General features: G+C 44.0%; 1 protein-coding gene across 3 annotated transcripts in view; it reads left to right on the top strand.

Moving 5' to 3' along the window:
- Positions 1 to 21546, top strand: part of LOC122942295 (alpha-2-macroglobulin-like) — a 186263-nt gene that overhangs the window by 145001 nt on the left and 19716 nt on the right. For all 3 annotated transcript variants that reach the window (XM_044299830.1, XM_044299829.1, XM_044299828.1), the window contains exons 23-29: positions 6682 to 6765; positions 8796 to 8972; positions 9284 to 9365; positions 12024 to 12180; positions 12993 to 13067; positions 15801 to 15963; positions 16403 to 16608. In XM_044299830.1, the coding sequence (XP_044155765.1) occupies positions 6682 to 6765; positions 8796 to 8972; positions 9284 to 9365; positions 12024 to 12180; positions 12993 to 13067; positions 15801 to 15963; positions 16403 to 16608 (944 nt within the window). The remainder of the gene's footprint in view (positions 1 to 6681; positions 6766 to 8795; positions 8973 to 9283; positions 9366 to 12023; positions 12181 to 12992; positions 13068 to 15800; positions 15964 to 16402; positions 16609 to 21546) is intronic.

Below are 21546 nucleotides of genomic sequence, written 5' to 3'. Positions count from 1 at the left end.
GAGCTGCTGCATAAAGTGCGGGCCGTCTGTTCGCGCTTCCGGCGTTCACATCCTGCTGCTGCTCGCCTGTCTGCGCTACAGCGTAACTTCGGCCTTCCCGCTCACCGCCTCATATGCGACGTGCCCACCAGGTGGAACTCCACCTTGCACATGCTGGACAGACTGTGCGAGCAGCAGCAGGCCATAGTGGAGTTTCAGCTGCAGCACGCACGGGTCAGTCGCACTACAGAACAGCACCACTTCACCACCAATGACTGGGCCTCCATGCGAGACCTGTGTGCCCTGTTGAGCTGTTTCGAGTACTCCACCAACATGGCCAGTGGCGATGACACCGTTATCAGCGTTACAATACCACTTCTATGTCTCCTTGAGAAAACACTTAGGGCGATGATGGAAGAGGAGGTGGCCCAGGAGGAGGAGGAGGAGGAGGAAGAGGGGTCATTTTTAGCACTTTCAGGCCAGTCTCTTCGAAGTGACTCAGAGGGAGGTTTTTGGCAACAGCAGAGGCCAGGTACAAATGTGGCCAGCCAGGGCCCACTACTGGAGGACGAGGAGGACGAGGATGAGGAGGAGGTGGAGGAGGATGAGGATGAAGCATGGTCACAGCGGGGTGGCACCCAACGCAGCTCGGGTCCATCACTGGTGCGTGGCTGGGGGGAAAGGCAGGACGATGACGATACGCCTCCCACAGAGGACAGCTTGTCCTTACCCCTGGGCAGCCTGGCACACATGAGCGACTACATGCTGCAGTGCCTGCGCAACGACAGCAGAGTTGCCCACATTTTAACCTGTGCGGACTACTGGGTTGCCACCCTGCTGGATCCACGCTACAAAGACAATGTGCCCACCTTACTTCCTGCACTGGAGCGTGATAGGAAGATGCGCGAGTACAAGCGCACGTTGGTAGACGCGCTACTGAGAGCATTCCCAAATGTCACAGGGGAACAAGTGGAAGCCCAAGGCCAAGGCAGAGGAGGAGCAAGAGGTCGCCAAGGCAGCTGTGTCACGGCCAGCTCCTCTGAGGGCAGGGTTAGCATGGCAGAGATGTGGAAAACTTTTGTCAACACGCCACAGCTAACTGCACCACCACCTGATACGCAACGTGTTAGCAGGAGGCAACATTTCACTAACATGGTGGAACAGTACGTGTGCACACCAATCCACGTACTGACTGATGGTTCGGCCCCATTCAACTTCTGGGTCTCTAAATTGTCCACGTGGCCAGAGCTAGCCTTTTATGCCTTGGAGGTGCTGGCCTGCCCGGCAGCCAGCGTTTTGTCTGAACGTGTATTCAGCACGGCAGGGGGCGTCATTACAGACAAACGCAGCCGCCTGTCTACAGCCAATGTGGACAAGCTGACGTTCATAAAAATGAACCAGGCATGGATCCCACAGGACCTGTCCGTCCCTTGTCCAGATTAGACATTAACTACCTCCCCATAACCATATATTATTGGACTCCAGGGCACTTCCTCATTCAATCCTATTTTTATTTTCATTTTACCATTATATTGCGAGGCTACCCAAAGTTGAATGAACCTCTCCTCTGCCTGTGTGCTAGGCCTAAATATATGCCAATGGACTGTTGCAGTGGTGGCTGACATGAAGCCTGATTCTCTGCTATGACATGCAGACTAATTCTCTGCTGACATGAAGCCAGATTGTCTGTTACGGGACCTCTCTCCTCTGCCTGGGTGCTGGGCCTAAATTTATGACAATGGACTGTTGCAGTGGTGGCTGACGTGAAGCCTGATTCTCTGCTATGACATGCAGACTGATTCTCTGCTGACATGAAGCCAGATTGTCTGTTACGGGACCTCTCTGCTCTGCCTGTGTGCTAGGCCTAAATATATGCCAATGGACTGTTGCAGTGGTGGGTGACGTGAAGCCTCATTCTCTGCTATGACATGCAGACTGATTCTCTGCTGACATGAAGCCAGATCGTCTGTTACGGGACCTCTCTGCTCTGCCTGTGTGCTAGGCCTAAATATATGCCAATGGACTGTTGCAGTGGTGGGTGACGTGAAGCCTCATTCTCTGCTATGACATGCAGACTGATTCTCTGCTGTCATGAAGCCAGATTGTCTGTTACGGGACCTCTCTGCTCTGCCTGTGTGCTAGGCCTAAATATATGCCAATGGACTGTTGCAGTGGTGGGTGACGTGAAGCCTCATTCTCTGCTATGACATGCAGACTGATTCTCTGCTGACATGAAGCCAGATTGTCTGTTACGGGACCTCTCTCCTCTGCCTGTGTGCTAGGCCTAAATATATGCCAATGGATTGTTGCAGTGGTGGCTGACGTGAAGCCTCATTCTCTGCTATGACATGCAGACTAATTCTCTGCTGACATGAAGCCAGATTGTCTGTTACGGGACCTCTCTCCTCTGCCTGGGTGCTGGGCCTAAATTTATGACAATGGACTGTTGCAGTGGTGGCTGACGTGAAGCCTGATTCTCTGCTATGACATGCAGACTGATTCTCTGCTGACATGAAGCCAGATCCTCTGTTACGGGACCTCTCTCCTCTGCCTGTGTGTGTGCTGGGCCTAAATATATGCCAATGGACTGTTGCAGTGGTGGCTGACGTGAAGCCTCATTCTCTGCTATGACATGCAGACTGATTCTCTGCTGACATGAAGCCAGATTCTCTGTTACGGGACCTCTCTCCTCTGCCTGTGTGTGTGCTGGGCCTAAATATATGCCAATGGACTGTTGCAGTGGTGGCTGACGTGAAGCCTCATTCTCTGCTATGACATGCAGACTAATTCTCTGCTGACATGAAGACAGATTCTCTGTTACGGGACCTCCCTCCTCTGCCTGGGTGCTGGGCCTAAATATATGCCAATGGACTGTTGCAGTGGTGGCTGACGTGAAGCCTCATTCTCTGCTATGACATGCAGACTAATTCTCTGCTGACATGAAGACAGATTCTCTGTTACGGGACCTCCCTCCTCTGCCTGGGTGCTGGGCCTAAATATATGCCAATGGACTGTTGCAGTGGTGGCTGACGTGAAGCCTCATTCTCTGCTATGACATGCAGACTGATTCTCTGCTGACATGAAGACAGATTCTCTGTTACGGGACCTCTCTCCTCTGCCTGTGTGTGTGCTGGGCCTAAATATATGCCAATGGACTGTTGCAGTGGTGGCTGACGTGAAGCCTCATTCTCTGCTATGACATGCAGACTGATTCTCTGCTGACATGAAGCCAGATTCTCTGTTACGGGACCTCTCTCCTCTGCCTGTGTGTGTGCTGGGCCTAAATATATGCCAATGGACTGTTGCAGTGGTGGCTGACGTGAAGCCTCATTCTCTGCTATGACATGCAGACTGATTCTCTGCTGACATGAAGCCAGATGCTCTGTTACGGGACCTCTCTCCTCTGCCTGTGTGTGTGCTGGGCCTAAATATATGCCAATGGACTGTTGCAGTGGTGGCTGACGTGAAGCCTCATTCTCTGCTATGACATGCAGACTAATTCTCTGCTGACATGAAGACAGATTCTCTGTTACGGGACCTCTCTCCTCTGCCTGTGTGTGTGCTGGGCCTAAATATATGCCAATGGACTGTTGCAGTGGTGGCTGACGTGAAGCCTCATTCTCTGCTATGACATGCAGACTGATTCTCTGCTGACATGAAGCCAGATTCTCTGTTACGGGACCTCTCTCCTCTGCCTGTGTGTGTGCTGGGCCTAAATATATGCCAATGGACTGTTGCAGTGGTGGCTGACGTGAAGCCTCATTCTCTGCTATGACATGCAGACTGATTCTCTGCTGACATGAAGCCAGATTCTCTGTTACGGGACCTCTCTCCTCTGCCTGTGTGTGTGCTGGGCCTAAATATATGCCAATGGACTGTTGCAGTGGTGGCTGACGTGAAGCCTCATTCTCTGCTATGACATGCAGACTAATTCTCTGCTGACATGAAGACAGATTCTCTGTTACGGGACCTCCCTCCTCTGCCTGGGTGCTGGGCCTAAATATATGCCAATGGACTGTTGCAGTGGTGGCTGACGTGAAGCCTCATTCTCTGCTATGACATGCAGACTAATTCTCTGCTGACATGAAGACAGATTCTCTGTTACGGGACCTCTCTCCTCTGCCTGGGTGCCGGGGCCTAAATATCTGAGAATGGACTGTTCCAGTGGTGGGTGACGGGAAGCCAGATTCTCTGCTATGGAACCTCTCTCCAATTGATTTTGGTTAATTTTTATTTATTTAATTTTTATTTTAATTCATTTCCCTATCCACATTTGTTTGCAGGGGATTTACCTACATGTTGCTGCCTTTTGCAGCCCTCTAGCTCTTTCCTGGGCTGTTTTACAGCCTTTTTAGTGCCGAAAAGTTCGGGTCCCCATTGACTTCAATGGGGTTCGGGTTCGGGACGAAGTTCGGATCGGGTTCGGATCCCGAACCCGAACATTTCCGGGATGTTCGGCCGAACTTCTCGAACCCGAACATCCAGCTGTTCGCTCAACTCTAGTCGGCGGTTATATGTCTTGAAAGCATGGCTGGGAGTCAGCAGGGTGGCAGCAGTGGGAGGTCGGAAGCCAAACGTGCCCTGAGTAGACCACCTGCTTCGCAGCAGCCTACCTGCCCGGGAAGTTGTGGTGCAGGGGTTCACGGAAGCAGCAGCTGTAGCAGTCAGTCAGTGTGGACTGTTGGGGGGGAAAATCTCCTACTGGGCAGTCTGGCAGTTTTTTGTTAGGCCGCCAGAGATTAACATGGTCAAATGTAGAATGTTGTCACAACCAGACATCTGAGAAGCTCTGACAGATGCCTTTCAGAACCTCCTCCTTGAGCTATTCTTTGTTTTGGTTTTCAGTTCTTCATCTCGTTAGCCTCTCTCAGCTGTCATGTAGTTGGACTGATGCATCCCTTTAAATTCCTTTGGCATCCTCATACTGCTGACAACTACAGACTCGGTCATTGTGCCACCCAGTGGCCTCCTCATTCTGCTGCCAACTCCAGACTATCAGTGTGCCACTCTTTGGCTTCCTGATGCTGCCGCCACCTCCACAATCTCTCGTCGTCATGCTACTCTGGCCTCCTCATGTTGCTGACACCTCCACACTTTGTCTTCGTTCCACTCTGTGGCCTCCTCATACTGCTGCCACCTCTGCAATCTCTCATTGTAGTGCTACTCTGGCCTCTTCATGCTGCTGACACCTCCACACTTTGTCTTTGTGCCACTCTGTTCCTGCCTCATGCTGCCGCCACCTCCTGTCTGTGTAGCAGCTGTAAGGCCTGTATGGTCCCATCATAATTGGCTTATGATTTGGTAGCCAAAAGCAGGAGTGGGTTACAAAACAAAGAAGACATGCAAATATTCCATTCACGTTTCATCTCTGTTTTAAATCCACTCCTGTTTTTTTGGGGCATTAGCAATACTGATGGATTATTGAGCAAATGCTGACCAAGTGAAGGCGTATGGTTCGTTTTTTTTGAGTTACTGTTCTGACAGATCAGAGAGAGGTCACAAATCAGTGACGCCAAAACAAACTTACTGCTCTCCACTCTGTTCAGGGGGATGTCATGGATGTAGTAGAACACAAAAAGACATGAAGAAGAAAGGGGAAAGACACTAGGCCTCACCGCTAGGAAAGGAAAATGGTCACCACCTATAAAACCCTGATCCTGGCCCTAACTCCTATCCGTATGGGCACCTCTCGATGGTAGAGATGCCCATACACAGGAGCCTAGAAAACCCTGGAGACCCTTGGATGCCCTAAAGGTAATGATAGGGCAGAGACAACCCGATCCTTCCCTGGTCAAGGAACCAGCGTGTCACTGAGGCCTAGTAAACAACAGGGGGATACAAAACACAACAAGCGGAACACTTCACTTCCAGCTCTTCTAAAACCAAATGAAGCTATCCAGAGCAAGAAGTGATGGGTAAAGTCGGAGTAAATAGGGGGAAGTAAAGGTCACATGATCCACACCTGAACAGGAGGTGTGGACATAACAGCAAAACACAGACAAAGTTTAACCAAAAGAGGCTGTCAGATTACTCATGTGCAGCCAGTCTTTCAGACCTTCTAACACCTGTCACACGTGTGACAGTATACGCGTTTAATTGAACAGGTTCTGTAGACATCTATGTGGAATCAGCTGGCGACGATGTAAAAGAAGTGCTCTTCTTCTTGGCGCTAACATCGACCTGTAAGGCTGAGTTATTTAGTGAGTTTGGGTCCCGTGACTGCCCTAATAAGTGCAGTGTGCAGTGATTCTAAGAGCGACGCCTGTCATCTCCATGTTATACGGACTCACAGTATTATTTCACTACCAAAGCAGACTCCCTATGCGTGTTACTACAAGGCACAGTGTTCTACACCACTATAAAGGCTCTCAGAAGCCAGGGAATATCAATTTTTTTAACGTAATTCACCTCAAATATATTCGGATCGAACCAAATTTTTATCGCAAAAATTCAGCGAACCTGTGAATTGAATTTTTGAAAAATTTGCTTATCTCTAGTTCCCACGTTCTTGCAATAAGTGTGGGAACCACACCTTTTGGACATTTATGGCATATCTTGTCGATGCATCATAAATGTTCACATGATGCAACCCCTTTACTGTTAATGACTATAGTGTTTACTCGATTGGATGGGCATGTTACATTTGAAAAAATGCAATGTTTAGTTAATACGCTAATAAAATCTTTTCTTATTATATTTTAGGCCAGCCTAAAGTAGAAGAGATATCTCTGAAGATCCCTGATAATATTCTAGAGGATTCTGAAAGAGCTTACATAACAGTGTTGGGTAAGGTCTACAATGCATGGATCTCTTCATCAGGTGGCACCATCAGAAATATCGGATTCTGGGGCCACATGGGCAAATATTTAATGCACTTTCTATTATGTCCACAAACCTCAATATTGTATTTATAGCTACATTTCTACTACAGGGTCTTTTCTCATATATAGGATAATACTGTACATGTTTTGTATATATAGTCACTCTTATATATACAGTACAGACCAAAAGTTTGGACACACCTGTGTATAACCGTACAGCTTCTGTATATGGAAGTGTGTGTGAATGTACATCTCTTTGTATGGGCGTGTGTATGAGCGTACAGCTCCTGTATACGGGCGTGTGTATGAGCGTACAGCTCCTGTACAGACCAAAAGTTTGGACCCACCTTCTCATTCAAAGAGTTTTCTTTATTTTCATGACTATGACAATTGTAGATTCGCACTGAAGGCATCAAAACTATGAATTATCACATGTGGAATTATATACATAACAAACAAGTGTGAAACAACTGAAAATATGTCATATTCTAGGTTCTTCACAGTAGCCACCTTTTGCTTTGATTACTGCTTTGCACACTCTTGGCATTCTCTTGATGAGCTTCCAGAGGTAGTCACCTGAAATGGTCTTCACTTCCCAGGTGTGCCCTGTCAGGTTTAATAAGTGGGATTTCTTGCCTTATAAATGGGGTTGGGACCATCAGTTGCATTGTGGAGAAGTCAGGTGGATACACAGCTGATAGTCCCACTGAATAGACTGTTAGAATTTGTATTATGGCAAGAAAAAAGCAGCTAAGTAAAGAAAAACGAGTGGCCATCATTACTTTAAGAAATTAAGGTCAGTCAGTCCGAAAAATTGGGAAAACTTTGAAAGTGTCCCCAGGTGCAGTCACAAAAACCATCAAGCTCTACAAAGAAACTGGCTCACATGCGGACCACCCCAGGAAAGTAAGACCAAGAGTCACCTCTGCTGCGGAGGATAAGTTCATCTGAGTCACCAGCCTCAGAAATCGCAGGTTAACAGCAGCTCAGATTAGAGACCAGGTCAATTCCACACAGAGTTCTAGCAGTAGACTCATCTCTAGAACAACTGCTAAGAGGAGACTGTGTGAATCAGGCCTTCATGGTAAAACTGCTAGGAAACCACTGCGCAGGACAGGCAACAAGCAGAAGAGACTTGTTTGGGCTAAAGAACACAAGGAATGGACATTAGACCAGTGAAAATCTGTGCTTTGGTCTGATGAGTCCAAATTTGAGATCTTTGGTTCCAACCACCATGGCTTTGTGCGACGCAGAAAAGGTGAACGGATGGACTCTACATGCCTGGTTCCTACCGTGAAGCATGGAGGAGGAGGTGTGATGGTGTGGGGGTGCTTTGCTGGTGACACTGTTGGGGATTTATTCAAAATTGAAGGCATACTGAACCAGCATGGCTACCACAGCATCTTGCAGCGGCATGCTATTCCATTGGGTTTGCGTTTAGTTGGACCATCATTTATTTTTCAACAGGACAATGACCCCAAACACACTTCCAGGCTGTGTAAGGGCTATTTGACCATGAAGGAGAGTGATGGGGTGCTGCGCCAGATGACCTGGCCTCCACAGTCACCGGACCTGAACCCAATAAAGATGGTTTGGGGTGAGCTGGACCGCAGAGTGAAGGCAAAAGGGCCAACAAGTGCTAAGCATCTTTGGGAACTCCTTGAAGACTGTTGGAAGACCATTTCAGGTGACTACCTCTTGAAGCTCATCAAGAGAATACCAAGAGTGTGCAAAGCAGTAATCAAAGCAAAAGGTGGCTACTTTGAAGAACCTAGAATATTACATATTTTCAGTTGTTTCACACTTTTTTGTTATGTATATAATTCCACATGTGTTAATTCATAGTTTTGATGCCTTCAGTGTGAATCTACAATTTTCATAGTCATGAAAATAAAGAAAACTCTTTGAATGAGAAGGTGTGTCCAAACTTTTGGTCTGTAGTGTATGTATATAGCCATTTTCTAATAATGTAGACATTTTGTTATTACCTTGCAGGAGATATCATAGGCACAGCTTTGCAGAACCTTGATCGTCTTCTGGCCATGCCATATGGATGTGGAGAGCAGAACATGGTTCTCTTTGCTCCTAATATCTATATCTTGAATTATCTGGAGAAGACTCATCAACTGAACAGCGAAATCCTGAGCAAAGCCAAGAATTTCCTGGAGAGCGGTAAGAAATTCTGCATTGCTTACTATTATATTTTATTTATAGACTATAATGGACTTAACTGGTTTAGGTATAAATTCTAATCCTACGCTGTAGATTATGGACTGCACGGTAGATATATAAATATGAAAGATATAGATAGACAGACAAATGGATGGATAGAAAGTCAAATGGATAGATTGATACATTTACAGATACAGTTAATCAACAGATGAATGGATAGACAGACAGATAGAAATACGATTAATAGATGTTTGCATGATTAGATTTTTATGACTGCTTTTACATTATATTTTTTTTCTTGATTGTCACAGGGTATAAGCGTCAGCTGACTTACCAACGTGATGATGGGTCATACAGTGCTTTTGGAAAGAATGACAAAGAAGGAAACACATGGTTAGTGGATTTGGCCATAGCTATATTTGCTGTGCATGAAACTTTAAGCTATGTTGAAACCCTGAATTTTAGAATTTCAGTTCACGTCCTGGTACAGACAGCAGGACAAGACTATTCATAACAAGTAAATAATTCTTCTTTTGAACTATGGCATTATGTGGGCAATTAGAATAACGAGACAGAGGAAAACTATGGATGAGCAAATCAATTTTACTGGTTTAGAATTCTTCCCGAAGTTTGCAAAAAGTTTGGATTGTAACAAAGCCGAACTTTGAACTTATCATGAAATTTTTTTGGGTGTCCCTAATGATAAAGAGCACAACAGAGAGTTCTCTCCAAGGCCAGTCGACTAAGAAAGGCAATTTTCTCTTGAGACATTATGGTTCTTTTGATTTTTTGGAAGAAGAGCTTACTTGCATGTCTTATTGAGAGAAGTGGGATATTCTAGTTGTTATAAATAATAAACTCGATTGCATGCCTCACTTTCAGTTGAATATTAGGTAGGGTGGGTCTCTCTTAAAGACTCATGTTTATTAGATGAGGCTTTTTAGACAAAATAGAAGACTAGGAAGATTTATATACCAACTAGCTGAAGGATCCGGATTCGCTTGGGTATATTTAATCTATTTCATTTAATGTTTGTGTGTGTCGTTAAAAGATATCAACACTATCCACTATAACAGTGATATCTACAGCACCCCGCCCCCAAAACAGTAACCTTCACAGCCCCCACCCCTTAACACTGACCTCCCCACAGTGCCGCATCCATTAAATGGACCTCCACAGCAGCCCACCCTCTTAACTTTGACCTTTACAGCAGCCTTCCCCTTTAACAGTGACTTTCACAGCTAACCACCCCTTTGACAGCGACCTCCACAGGAGCCCACCGCCTTAACAGTGACCTTTACTGGATCGGGGACGTGTCCTTTTGAACAGCTCACTGTACTGTCTGAGTGTGAGCTACAGGGAGAAAGTCACCCTCCCTCCCACCTCTGCAGCTGACAGAAGTTGATTTTTACCTTCATTTTTTCTATCCCCGTCAGCTGAGGAGTGGGAGGGGCGTGGCCTAACCAGATCGGGGCATGGCTTAGCGGGACCTAGAAGTTGATTTTTAACTTCATTTTTTCAATCTCAGTCAGCTGAGGTGTGGGAGGGGGCATGGCCTAACTGGATCGGGGGCGTATCCTTTTGAACAGATCACTCTAAGACAGCAGCACTGTTCTGTATGAGTGTGAGCTGCAGGGAGAAAGTCACCCTCCCTCCCACCCCTGCAACTGACAGAAGTTGATTTTTACCTTCATTTTTTCAATCCCTGTTGGCTCAGGAGTGGGAGGTGGCGTGGACTAAACCGATAAGGGGCGTGGTTTAGTAGGACCTGGGGTCAGGATTTTAAGTCTTTTGAGGGTAGACACATTGTGGCAGGGGGCGTGTCTGGGCTCCTTTCTGCAAGAGTGACGCCCCTCTGGGCACCTTACTGGCTCATTTGCATACCAAATAAACTGGATTTCCAGAGGATAAAAACATCTATTGTTGGAATAAAAAGCACATCTTGAAATAAGGTATTAAGTGCTATTAGGCCATGGCTTTACTTCAATAGCAATTATCCTTGTGACAGATTTCCTTTAAAGCTATCCTACAGCAGTGGCTGGGTAGTTATGGAAACCTGGAATAAAACTGTGTATATGGAGGTTGGAGGACCTGCGACCTTCTATTGGCTGATAAGGGTCATGTGACCAAGATTCTATTGGCTAACGCATTTTTGGGGGGAATATCTCACGAACGGTACATCCTAGAGAGCTGAGACCTAGTCTAAAACCTTCCCGGAAACCTGATGTACCTGTTTGCCAAATTTCGTGATTGTAAATGCGACGATGCGGATTCCTTTAGCGGACATACACACACACATACACGCTTTATATATTAGATTGTTAGGCTAAATGGAGCACATTTGATTAGTCCAGAATCTATTCAGATATGAATTGAATTTTTGAAAAAGCTTAAGAAAGCAGACCTGAAACAAATTTTAAGTGTTCTGGTTAAAATCCCATTTTTTTAAGGAAATCTCAGGATGAATTCTGAATTGATAGAATTGATTTGCTTATCTGTAGCATGTTTATTTATGCATACTGTATGTCCTTGTGCTTCATAGATCAATTTCCCCCTACTTTTCCCAAGTTTTGGATGGTAGCCTCAAACTGTTCAATCAATGCTTTTTCATAATAAGATTTTCCCAGTATTATCCTTTAGCGGAGCTGAGGAAAGAAACATTGCTTGGCTTCCTGAGAGGCCTTGGTTGGGGCACTATATGTTTTAATGGAAAACGCAGCGTATGCATGAGGAGTATCGTAACCCAGTCAATGCTCCTCTTAGTTTCTGGGAAAAATATTTGCACATTTTACATCCACTGTCATCAAATAGGCTTAGGAAAGCTAATTTTACATAACACATCAATGAAGAAAGCTGAAAGCCAATATAAAGAGCCAATATAAAGTGCTTTTGTAGAGCAAAAATGTGGATTTGCCTGGGGTCTTCCAACATGGACCTGCATCAATCAGCTGATCTCCACCATATTAGGAGTTGTCTATGATGAATAGGATTATGGACTATACAATGCTTGTGTACATTGGCCATTTATATATCTCCAATTTGTTTCCACAGGTTGACTGGATTTGTAGTGAAATCTTTCAGCAAAGCTCGACCTTATATCTTTATAGATGAAAGTCACCTGAACCATTCTTTCTCCTGGCTGCAAAAAAACCAACAAGACAGTGGATGTTTCAGGAGTGTGGGAAGACTTTTCAATAATGCCATGAAGGTATGTCAAGTACAGAGCAAATGTGATAAAATTTGACATCTATTTCAAACTGCAAAAATAGGTAAAAAGGAATGAGGAATTCAAACATGAAGAACATGAAAATAGGTTAAATGGTGTCTCATAATGACAACCTATTTTAAAAGGTGTGTCAAATGTATGACCATCTGTTTTATCGGCCTTCCATGTCAATCGATATTAAGAACTTTATTAATTGAGAAACAACTACTTCCATTTCTGCTACCTTCAATATGCTATAATAAGCTTTTGCCATACTGTAAATGCTGCTCTACCCTCTCACTCGTTGCCAGAGCTTAGGTTTCTAGTTGTCTAGTTAACATCTGAAAGTGTGCTATTCTGTCTTTCATGTACCAAACTTCTGCCTGTTTACCAATTCTGATAATCTGCTGCCTGCTCTGATTAATTGTATAGTCTTGAACTCTGTCTGCCCTGACTTTGGATTCATTTCTTAGATATGCACAAACTCAGCACACCCTGACCTACACCTGTTTCCTGACTTTGAGTGTCACCTAATCCTTTTTGCTTGGTGCCCCATGCATCAGCTGCCAACTACGCTAGGACTACTCCAGGAGGAAGCAGCCTGGTTGGTTCCCTGCAGCAAAGTCGACATCCCTATACAGGGAGTAAAGAGTAAATACCAGGGACTACTAGGCTATTAGGTTGAGACAAAAGCCAAGCCAGTTAGTTGGCACAGTGGTAATTTTGGTAATTTTCCAATATGTAATAAATAAATGAAAGATTACGAATAACTTGATTTGTCACAAAAATGTAAAACATATTACTTTGTGCTTCAGGGGGGAGTAGAAGATGAAATTTCACTTTCTACGTATATTACTATGTCCCTTTTGGAAGCTGGGATAGATGTGCAGGTAAGTTTGTAAGTCTTGACAAGAAAAAGCATTTGACTGCAAGCCAGATATTACCATATTTTCTTGAATAATTGCATTTGTTCAGAAAAAGGGGGCTAAAACCATACCTAACTGTCCAAATGTGGACCATGGAAGTGGGAGAAAGTATGTTGGACATTTACTATAAAGGTAGCCCATGTGGTTGCTATGGGGCTCTGTGGGACAGTGGGTCCAAATTAATTTCATATTTTTTACAGCCTGTTCACAGGCTCTGAAACATTAGAGAACAAAGAAGGGAAATTTGTTATTAGAAATTACCTTTTTAAATCGTGTTTCTATGTTACACTAATTTTCTAAGAATTTTTGTTGATGTTATTTTTTATTTTCCATGTCAATGTCTGTATTAAAAACCCTTATAAAATTCAGCAGTTTTTGCTCTGGCCAGTAAGCCTAATAATAGGCGTCACTTTTTAGTCTATACAGCCGGTAATGGCAGTTAATGCATCTACAATCAGTAACTCCTAAAGCAAGGAAGGGAAATTTGCTGAGGGTAATACACTTACAAACCTTCCTTTATGAATCTTATGGTGATGGTGTGGCAAAATCCAGAAGTAGACAAATACAGATCACTTTAATGCAGTTATGTGCTTATCATTACAGGCAGGATTAGAATGACAGATAGGTAGCTAGATAAAAAAAAGTAAATAGGCACCACACTCAAAAAGAAAAGTTTAACATTTTTTATTCACCTATGTGAGTATATACAGACGTGGACAAAATTGTTGGTACCCTTTGGTCAATGAAAGAAAAAGTCACAATGGTCACAGAAATAACTTTAATCTGACAAAAGTAATAATAAATTAAAATTCTATAAATGTTAACCAATGAAAGTCAGACATTGTTTTTCAACCATGCTTCAACAGAATTATGTAAAAAAATAAACTCATGAAACAGGCATGGACAAAAATGATGGTACCCCTAGAAAACACAGAACATAATGTGACCAAAGGGACATGTTAATTCAAGGTGTGTCCACTAATTAGCATCACAGGTGTCTACAACCTTGTAATCAGCCATTGGGCCTATATATATGGCTCCAGGTAATCACTGTGTTGTTTGGTGATATGGTGTGTACCACACTCGACATGGACCAGAGGAAGCAAAGGAAAGAGCTGTCTCAAGAGATCAGAAAGAAAATTATAGACAAGCATGTTAAAGGTAAAGGCTATAAGACCATCTCCAAGCAACTAGATGTTCCTGTGAGTACAGTTGCACATATTATTCATAAGTTTAAGATCCATGGGACTGTAGCCAACCTCCCTGGACGTGGCCGCAGGAGGAAAATTGATGACAAATCTAAGAGACGGATAATCCGAATGGTAACAAAAGAGCCTAGAAAGACTTCTAAAGAGATTCAAGGTGAACTTCATGCTCAAGGAACATCAGTGTCAGATCGCACCATCCGTCGTTGTTTGAGCCAAAGTGGACTACATGGGAGACGACCAAGGAGGACACCATTGTTGAAAACGAATCATAAAAAAGCAAGACTGGAATATGCCAAACTACATGTTGACAAGCCACAAAGCTTCTGGGAGAATGTCCTGTGGACAGATGAGACAAAAATCGAAGTTTTTGCCAAGGCACATCAGCTGTATGTTCACAGACGAAAAAATGAAGCATATCAAGAAAAGAACACTGTCCCTACTGTGAAACATGGAGGAGGCTCTGTTATGTTCTGGGGCTGCTTTGCTGCGTCTGGCACAGGGTGTCTTGAATCTGTGCAGGGTACAATGAAATCTCAAGACTATCAAGGAATTCTAGAGAGAAATGTACTAGCCAGTGTCAGAAAGCTTGGTCTCAGTCGCAGGTCATGGGTCTTGCAACAGGACAATGACCCAAAACACACCGCTAAAAACACCCAAGAATGGCTAAGAGGAAAAAATTGGACTATTCTAAAGTGGCCTTCTATGAGCCCTGACCTCAATCCTATTGAGCATCTTTGGAAGGAGCTGAAACATGCAGTCTGGAAAAGGCACCCTTCAAACCGGACACAACTGGAGCAGTTTGCTCATGAGGAGTGGGCCAAAATACCTGCTGAGAGGTGCAGATGTCTCATTGACAGTTACAGGAAGCGTTTGATTGCAGTGATTGCCTCAAAAGGTTGCGCAACAAAATATTAAGTTAGGGGTACCATCATTTTTGTCCATGCCTGTTTCATGAGTTTATTTTTTTACATAATTCTGTTGAAGCATGGTTGAAAAACAATGTCTGACTTTCATTGGTTAACATTTATAGAATTTTAATTTATTATTACTTTTGTCAGATTAAAGTTATTTCTGTGACCATTGTGACTTTTTCTTTCATTGACCAAAGGGTACCAACAATTTTGTCCACGTCTGTATATATATATATATATATATATATATATATATATATATTCAGAACATAGAAAAAGGATATGTTTGCCCTCGGTTAGCCGATCTTCATCATTGGTTGCTAGAGATACCAGATATTGACTGTTTAACCCTTCATGACCTGCATACAATCACTAACCCCTAAGCAAGGAAAGGACATTTGATGAGCATAATGCACTTGGAAATCTTCCTTTAAGCATCATTTGGAGATCATATACCAGAACTAGACAAATATGCAAACCACATGCGAACACATTGGCAAGCCACATGTAAATATGTGCCGCTATTTTAACTAGTAGAAATAAAATATTAAATATTTATTTATTTTATTTCCTCTCAGAATCCGTTAGTGAGTAAATCTCTGGCCTGTCTGAGGAAAGCCTCTGTGGATGTCAGCAATGTATATACCCAGACTCTGCTGGCCTACACCTTCACATTGAGTGGGGATAATGAACTCAGGAAAACTTTAATGGACAAACTGGAGGAAAAAGCAGTGAGGGGAGGTAAGAAGTGAATACTTAGCTTGAAGAATACAGCATGATATATGGCATAATCTTCTGCATGTTGTAAATTGTAAAAGTATCACTGCAGAGCATCAGGTTCTATGAACCCAGGAAGCTGCAGGTTGACTGCATTCATACATGCAACTCTGGGGTGACATCTAATATTCCTTATATCATTAACATTAGTGGGTTACATTACTCTTTAGAATAATGTTTGAAGAGTAAGGGATCATCGATTCCTGTACATTATTAATTGATTCATAATATGAAACTCTGTCAAACAAAAACAAAAAAATCTGCAGCATTTGAGATGTGTATTAAGTTGCACTGCATTTGATACACAGGTGTTGAAAAATTTGGAGGATGGCCTATGTGTTAGTAAGCCAGACTTCTATGCACCACCGCTCATCTTTATATGTGTATTAATACCACCCTACAGATGGACAGCTGCACTGGAAGCGGGATTCCACTCCTCCTTCTGAAGACACAAACTGGTACAGAGCTCCATCAGCAGAGGTGGAGATGACCTCCTATATGCTTCTCGCATATATGTCTGGTCCAGATCCAGATACAGGCAAAGCTGCACAGACTGTGAACTGGTTGAGCAAGCAGCAGAACCCATATGGAGGATTCTCTTCTACACAGGTAAATAAGGAATCTAAGCAACCTTACTCCACCATTAGCATACAGTACATGCAGCACTTTTATGTTTATTTCAATGAGTATTGGTAGAAAGCCGCTACCAAACCCATCTGACAGTGACTGTTTTAACGTGAATGCAAAGATTTTTTTGGGGGGGGGGGGGAATAAATCACTAAGTGTGATTAACCCCTTCCCGACCAGCGCTGTAATAGTACGTTGCTGCGGGAAGTGACTTCCCGACCAGCGCCTTAGTGCTACGGTGCAGGGATTGGGCGGGTGCAGGAGCTGCGTCTGCCAGGTCAGCTGCAGGGGACGCCTGTTCCCGTTAGCCCTGATGTATGCATCGGCATCGGTCAACACACAGATGCCGGCGCTTTAACCCTCACTGTGCACAGTCAGCGCTGACTGCGGCATGTGCAGGGTGTGTAAAGGAATCTCCCTCCCTGTCCCATTGGGTCCCCGTGCTGCAGTAACGGGGACCCGGTGGCTGGGACGGCAGCCCAATGCCTTCCTTAGGCATCGTGCTGCCTTCCCTGTTAGCCTGTGAGGGCCGTCAGAAAATGGCAATGACAAAGACAAGATTTCATTCTGTTCAAAAATGCATTTACTGTGTAAAACTTAACAAAAATAAAAATATTGGGTATCCCCGCATCCGGAACAACCTGCTCTATAAAAATATCACATTATATGCCCCCTCAGGTGAATACTGTAAAAAATTATAAAAAAAAAATACTCCAAAACAGCCTTTTTTTCACTTTGTTTCCAAAAAGTGTAATACCAAGTGATCAAAAAGACTTATGTACCCTAAAATAGCACCAATGAAAAGGTCACGTCATCCCGCAAAAAATGAGCCCCCACATAAGACAATCACAAAAAAAAAAAAAATTTTAGATGACAAAGTGGAATTGGTTACGAATTTCAGGAAAAATTGGATTCACACCGAATGAGAATTTCCTCACGCTTCGTGGTAACGAATAGCATTTTTCTTAAAATGGCTCCTGCACGTGTGAGGACATGAGGCAAGGAACTCTGGGAAGGCGGGATCAACCAAAATGCCATGCATGCAGCCAATCAGCAGCCAGCCAGCCCTGTGATGTCACAGCCCTATAAAATAGCGCAACCATCTTAGATTCTGCCATTTACCAGTGTACTTAGTGCAGGGAGAGAAGTCTGCAGGCGCTAGGGACAGTGATAGAAAAAATGTCATTGTGCTAAAAAAAACGATTTATAAGTGCAGGGAAAGATTATTCAAGGTGTAGGGAAAGCAATGACAATAAGTCTCCATATAAGAATGCCCTTGATTGGATGGGGGGGGGGGGAAGGAGAAGATAATGGATACTCCTTTGGGAGGCCATTGCAGTTGTTCACCGAGACAATACATATTTTTTTTTTGGGGGGGGGGGGGGGGTCGGGTTGATTAGGGAAGGGGAAAGGGGAACCCAAACAGACAAGGAGGAAATTTGAGTTATATGTACTGTTTGGTTTAATGGGGAGCTTTGGAGCTCCTGAAGAAGAACAGGTCAACTTATTACTGTTTGCATTGTCTGTGTTATTATACTCTGTACTGTCATATTTTATATATTTTCTTGTGTAATAAAAATAAATATAGTTATAAGAAAAGGTGTAGGGAAAGGATAGGGAGGAATCATTCCACAGCATTTCTGTTGAACAGTGTTCATTCAGGGAGGTGACAGCCTGGGCCATAGGAACATTCCTATTACACCTTGAAGCACTGACTGGGAATCCAAATTGCCATTATATTATGTGGTGAAGTGCGAAAATTACATCCCTTTTTGTCTTGTAGTAGTGGCAAAAGTAAAATATATTTGTCACCTAGTAGTGCAGTTATCTGTTCTAAAGCCAATTTTTGTGTGTATTAGTGGAAAAAATAAAAATATCTTTGCCACTTAATGGTGCATGGTGAAATACAAATACACTGCATGTCCAGTGTGCTTCTCATTTCTTGAACAACCATGTCGAAAGACACATCTCGTGGTCGTGGAAAAGATGTTAGTCTGTTTGAGAAGGGTCAAATCATTGGCATGCATCAAGCAGAGAAAATATCTAAGGAGATTGCAGAATCTACTAAAATTGGGTTAAGAACTGTCCAACGCATTATTAAAAACTGGAAGGATAGTGGAGACACACCGTATTCAAGGAAAAAATGTGGCGGGAAAAAAATCCTGAATGATCGTGATCGTCGATCACTTAAACGTTTGGTGAAATCAAATCAAAGAAAAACAACAGTAGAACTCAGGGCTATGTTTAATAGTGAAAGTAAGAGCATTTCCACACACACGATGCGAAGAGAACTCAAGGGATTGGGACTGAACTGCTGTGTAGCTGTAAGAAAACCACAAATCAGTGAGGCAAACCAGAAGGCTTCAATTTGCTAGGGAGCATAAAGATTGGACTCTGGAGCAATGGAAGAAGGTCATGTGGTCTGATGAGTCCAGATTTACCCTGTTCCAGAGTGATGGGCACATCAGGGTAAGAAGAGAGGCAGATGATCATGCCTAGTGCCTACTGTACAAGCCTGTGGGGGCAGTGCTATGATCTGGGGTTGCTGCAGTTGGTCAGGTCTAGGTTCAGCAAACAGTATGTGCTCCAAGAATGAGGTCAGCGGACTACCTGAACATACTGAATGACCAGGTTATTCCATCAATAACTTCCCTGGTGGCATGGGCATATTCCAAGATGACAATGGCAGGATTCATCGGGCTCAAATTGCGAAAGGGTGGTTCAGGAAGCATGAGACATATTTTTCACACATGGATTGGCCACCACAGAGTCCAGACCTTTTACCCCATTGAGAATCTTTGGGATATGCTGGAGAAGGCTTTGCGCAGCAGTCAGACTCTACCATCATTAATGCAAGATCTTGGTGAAAAATTAATGCAACACTGGATGGAAATAAATCTTGTTTAATTAAACAAATGTAGAGACGGGCGGCACAGCTGCACAAACTCAGACCCTTTCAAACAACAAGCAGAGTATAGCAAAATCCACTGGTTCTCTTGTTTATGTACACGGTGGTGCACAGCTGAGAAGATAGGTATATATGAACAATCGCAACAAAGAAAGTAGTCAGCAGTACTCACCAGTGAACTGTATCAAATCGATGCTTTATTCCACCAAAGACATGGCATGGGGCAGACGGACAACTGCACGCACCAAACAGTGGCAGCCGTTTCGCGCTACATGCGCTTCATCTGGCTGTGTGTCAGCGCGTCCATTTGCGCCACCCTTTTAAAGGTATTAACGCTACGTGTTGCCATAACAACGGGCAACAACAATGCGCCTACCTAAAGGGTCAGTAAAAACATTTCATAACATATAGAGACCAATGCAGAACATAAATGTGATCCAATCAGGATGGCGATGTCACATCAAATCAGAGGAATACACCTAAATCATTTCTATCATTTAAGCCAAGTTCACCTAATGCCTGGGTGCGCAGAATCCACTTCGCTTCTCTCTGCAGCAGGAGGTGGTGTCTGTCTCCTCCCTGTGGAGGGGCGGGCACGGTCTCCAAGCCTGTGAAGGAGATGCAATCTAAATTACCTGCATGAGCAGTCCTTACATGGTCTATGAATCTGGGGCAACCTTTTCCTGTCTTTACAGAATTAAAATGTTCTCTTATTCGTTCAAACATACACCTAATTGTCTTTCCAACATAGAATCTGCCGCAATTGCAGAGCAACAAATATACCACATATGTGCTCCTGCAGTTAATAAAGCTACAGATTCTATGCTGGATCCATGCAAAATGAATACACTTTTTGGGGGAGTTATATTTACACAGTGAACAGCTTTCCACTGATAGCCAATTATTGCTTTTAATAGGAGCAAACCTGCTCCTTACAAGCTTATCCTTAATTGTATGGCTTTTCCTGAAGGATATAAGTGGTTTGCGTTCAGTGAGTTCATTCAGAGTCGCATCTCTCCTCAAAATATCGCAGAATAAGTGCGTTCAGCCATAGGACTATATTTAAAGGAGAATGCGAACCTGGAACTCGCATCCCTGTCCTCGCACTTTCTGTTGAAAAGCGAGGCAACACTCTCCAAGGCCTGGGACAGTTTCGTGACAGCTCGCCAGCAACCTCACCCTGATGCGCGGCCTAGTGTCACAAGAAGAGAAAAGTTTTGGAAGATGGTGAAGGAGTACATAGCAGACCGACATATGTCAGCGTCTTCAATAATCCCTCTTTGCCTTACAACTACTGGATGTCCAAGCTGGACACGTGGCACGAACTGGCGCTCTACACCTTCGAAGTGCTGGCCTGCCCTGCCGCCAGCGTTTTGTCAGAGCAGGTATTTAGTGCTGTTGGGGGCATAATAACTGATAAATGCCTCCGCCTGTCAACTGAAAATGCCGACAGGCTGACTGTTATAAAAATAAACAAGGCCTGGATTGCCCCTGACTTCTCTACTCCACCAGAGGAAAGCGGCTGAACATAAAGGCACTTTAAATGTGTTTTTTTTATAATGTATTGAACACACTGTATTCCCATGCACCCCTTCCACCACAGAAAAGGGTATATGGTTCAATCTTCCTTTTCTAGTCCTCCTCCTCTTCCATCATATCAACATGCTCTTTAGTCTGCCCTCGCTCTTAATGTTGTAGAGGTTCAGCTCACCAGCAGACCCTCACCTAAAATCTTTTAGAGGGTCAGCTCACCTGCAGGCCCTCGCTCTTAATGTTGTAGAGGGTCAGCTCACCAGCAGGCCCTCACCTACAATCTTTTAGAGGGTCAGCTCACCAGCAGGCCCTCTCATGTAATGTTTTAGAGGGTCAGCTCACCAGCAGGCCCACACCTACAATCTTTTAGAGGGTCAGCTCACCAGCAGGCCCACACCTACAATCTTTTAGAGGGTCAGCTCACCAGCAGGCCCTCGCATGTAATGTTTTAGAGGGTCAGCTCACCAGCAGGCCCACAC

This window comes from Bufo gargarizans, chromosome 6, assembly GCF_014858855.1.
Source record: "Bufo gargarizans isolate SCDJY-AF-19 chromosome 6, ASM1485885v1, whole genome shotgun sequence".
NCBI classification, from domain to species: domain Eukaryota; kingdom Metazoa; phylum Chordata; class Amphibia; order Anura; family Bufonidae; genus Bufo; species Bufo gargarizans.
This window is presented reverse-complemented; position numbering and strand designations above follow the sequence as displayed.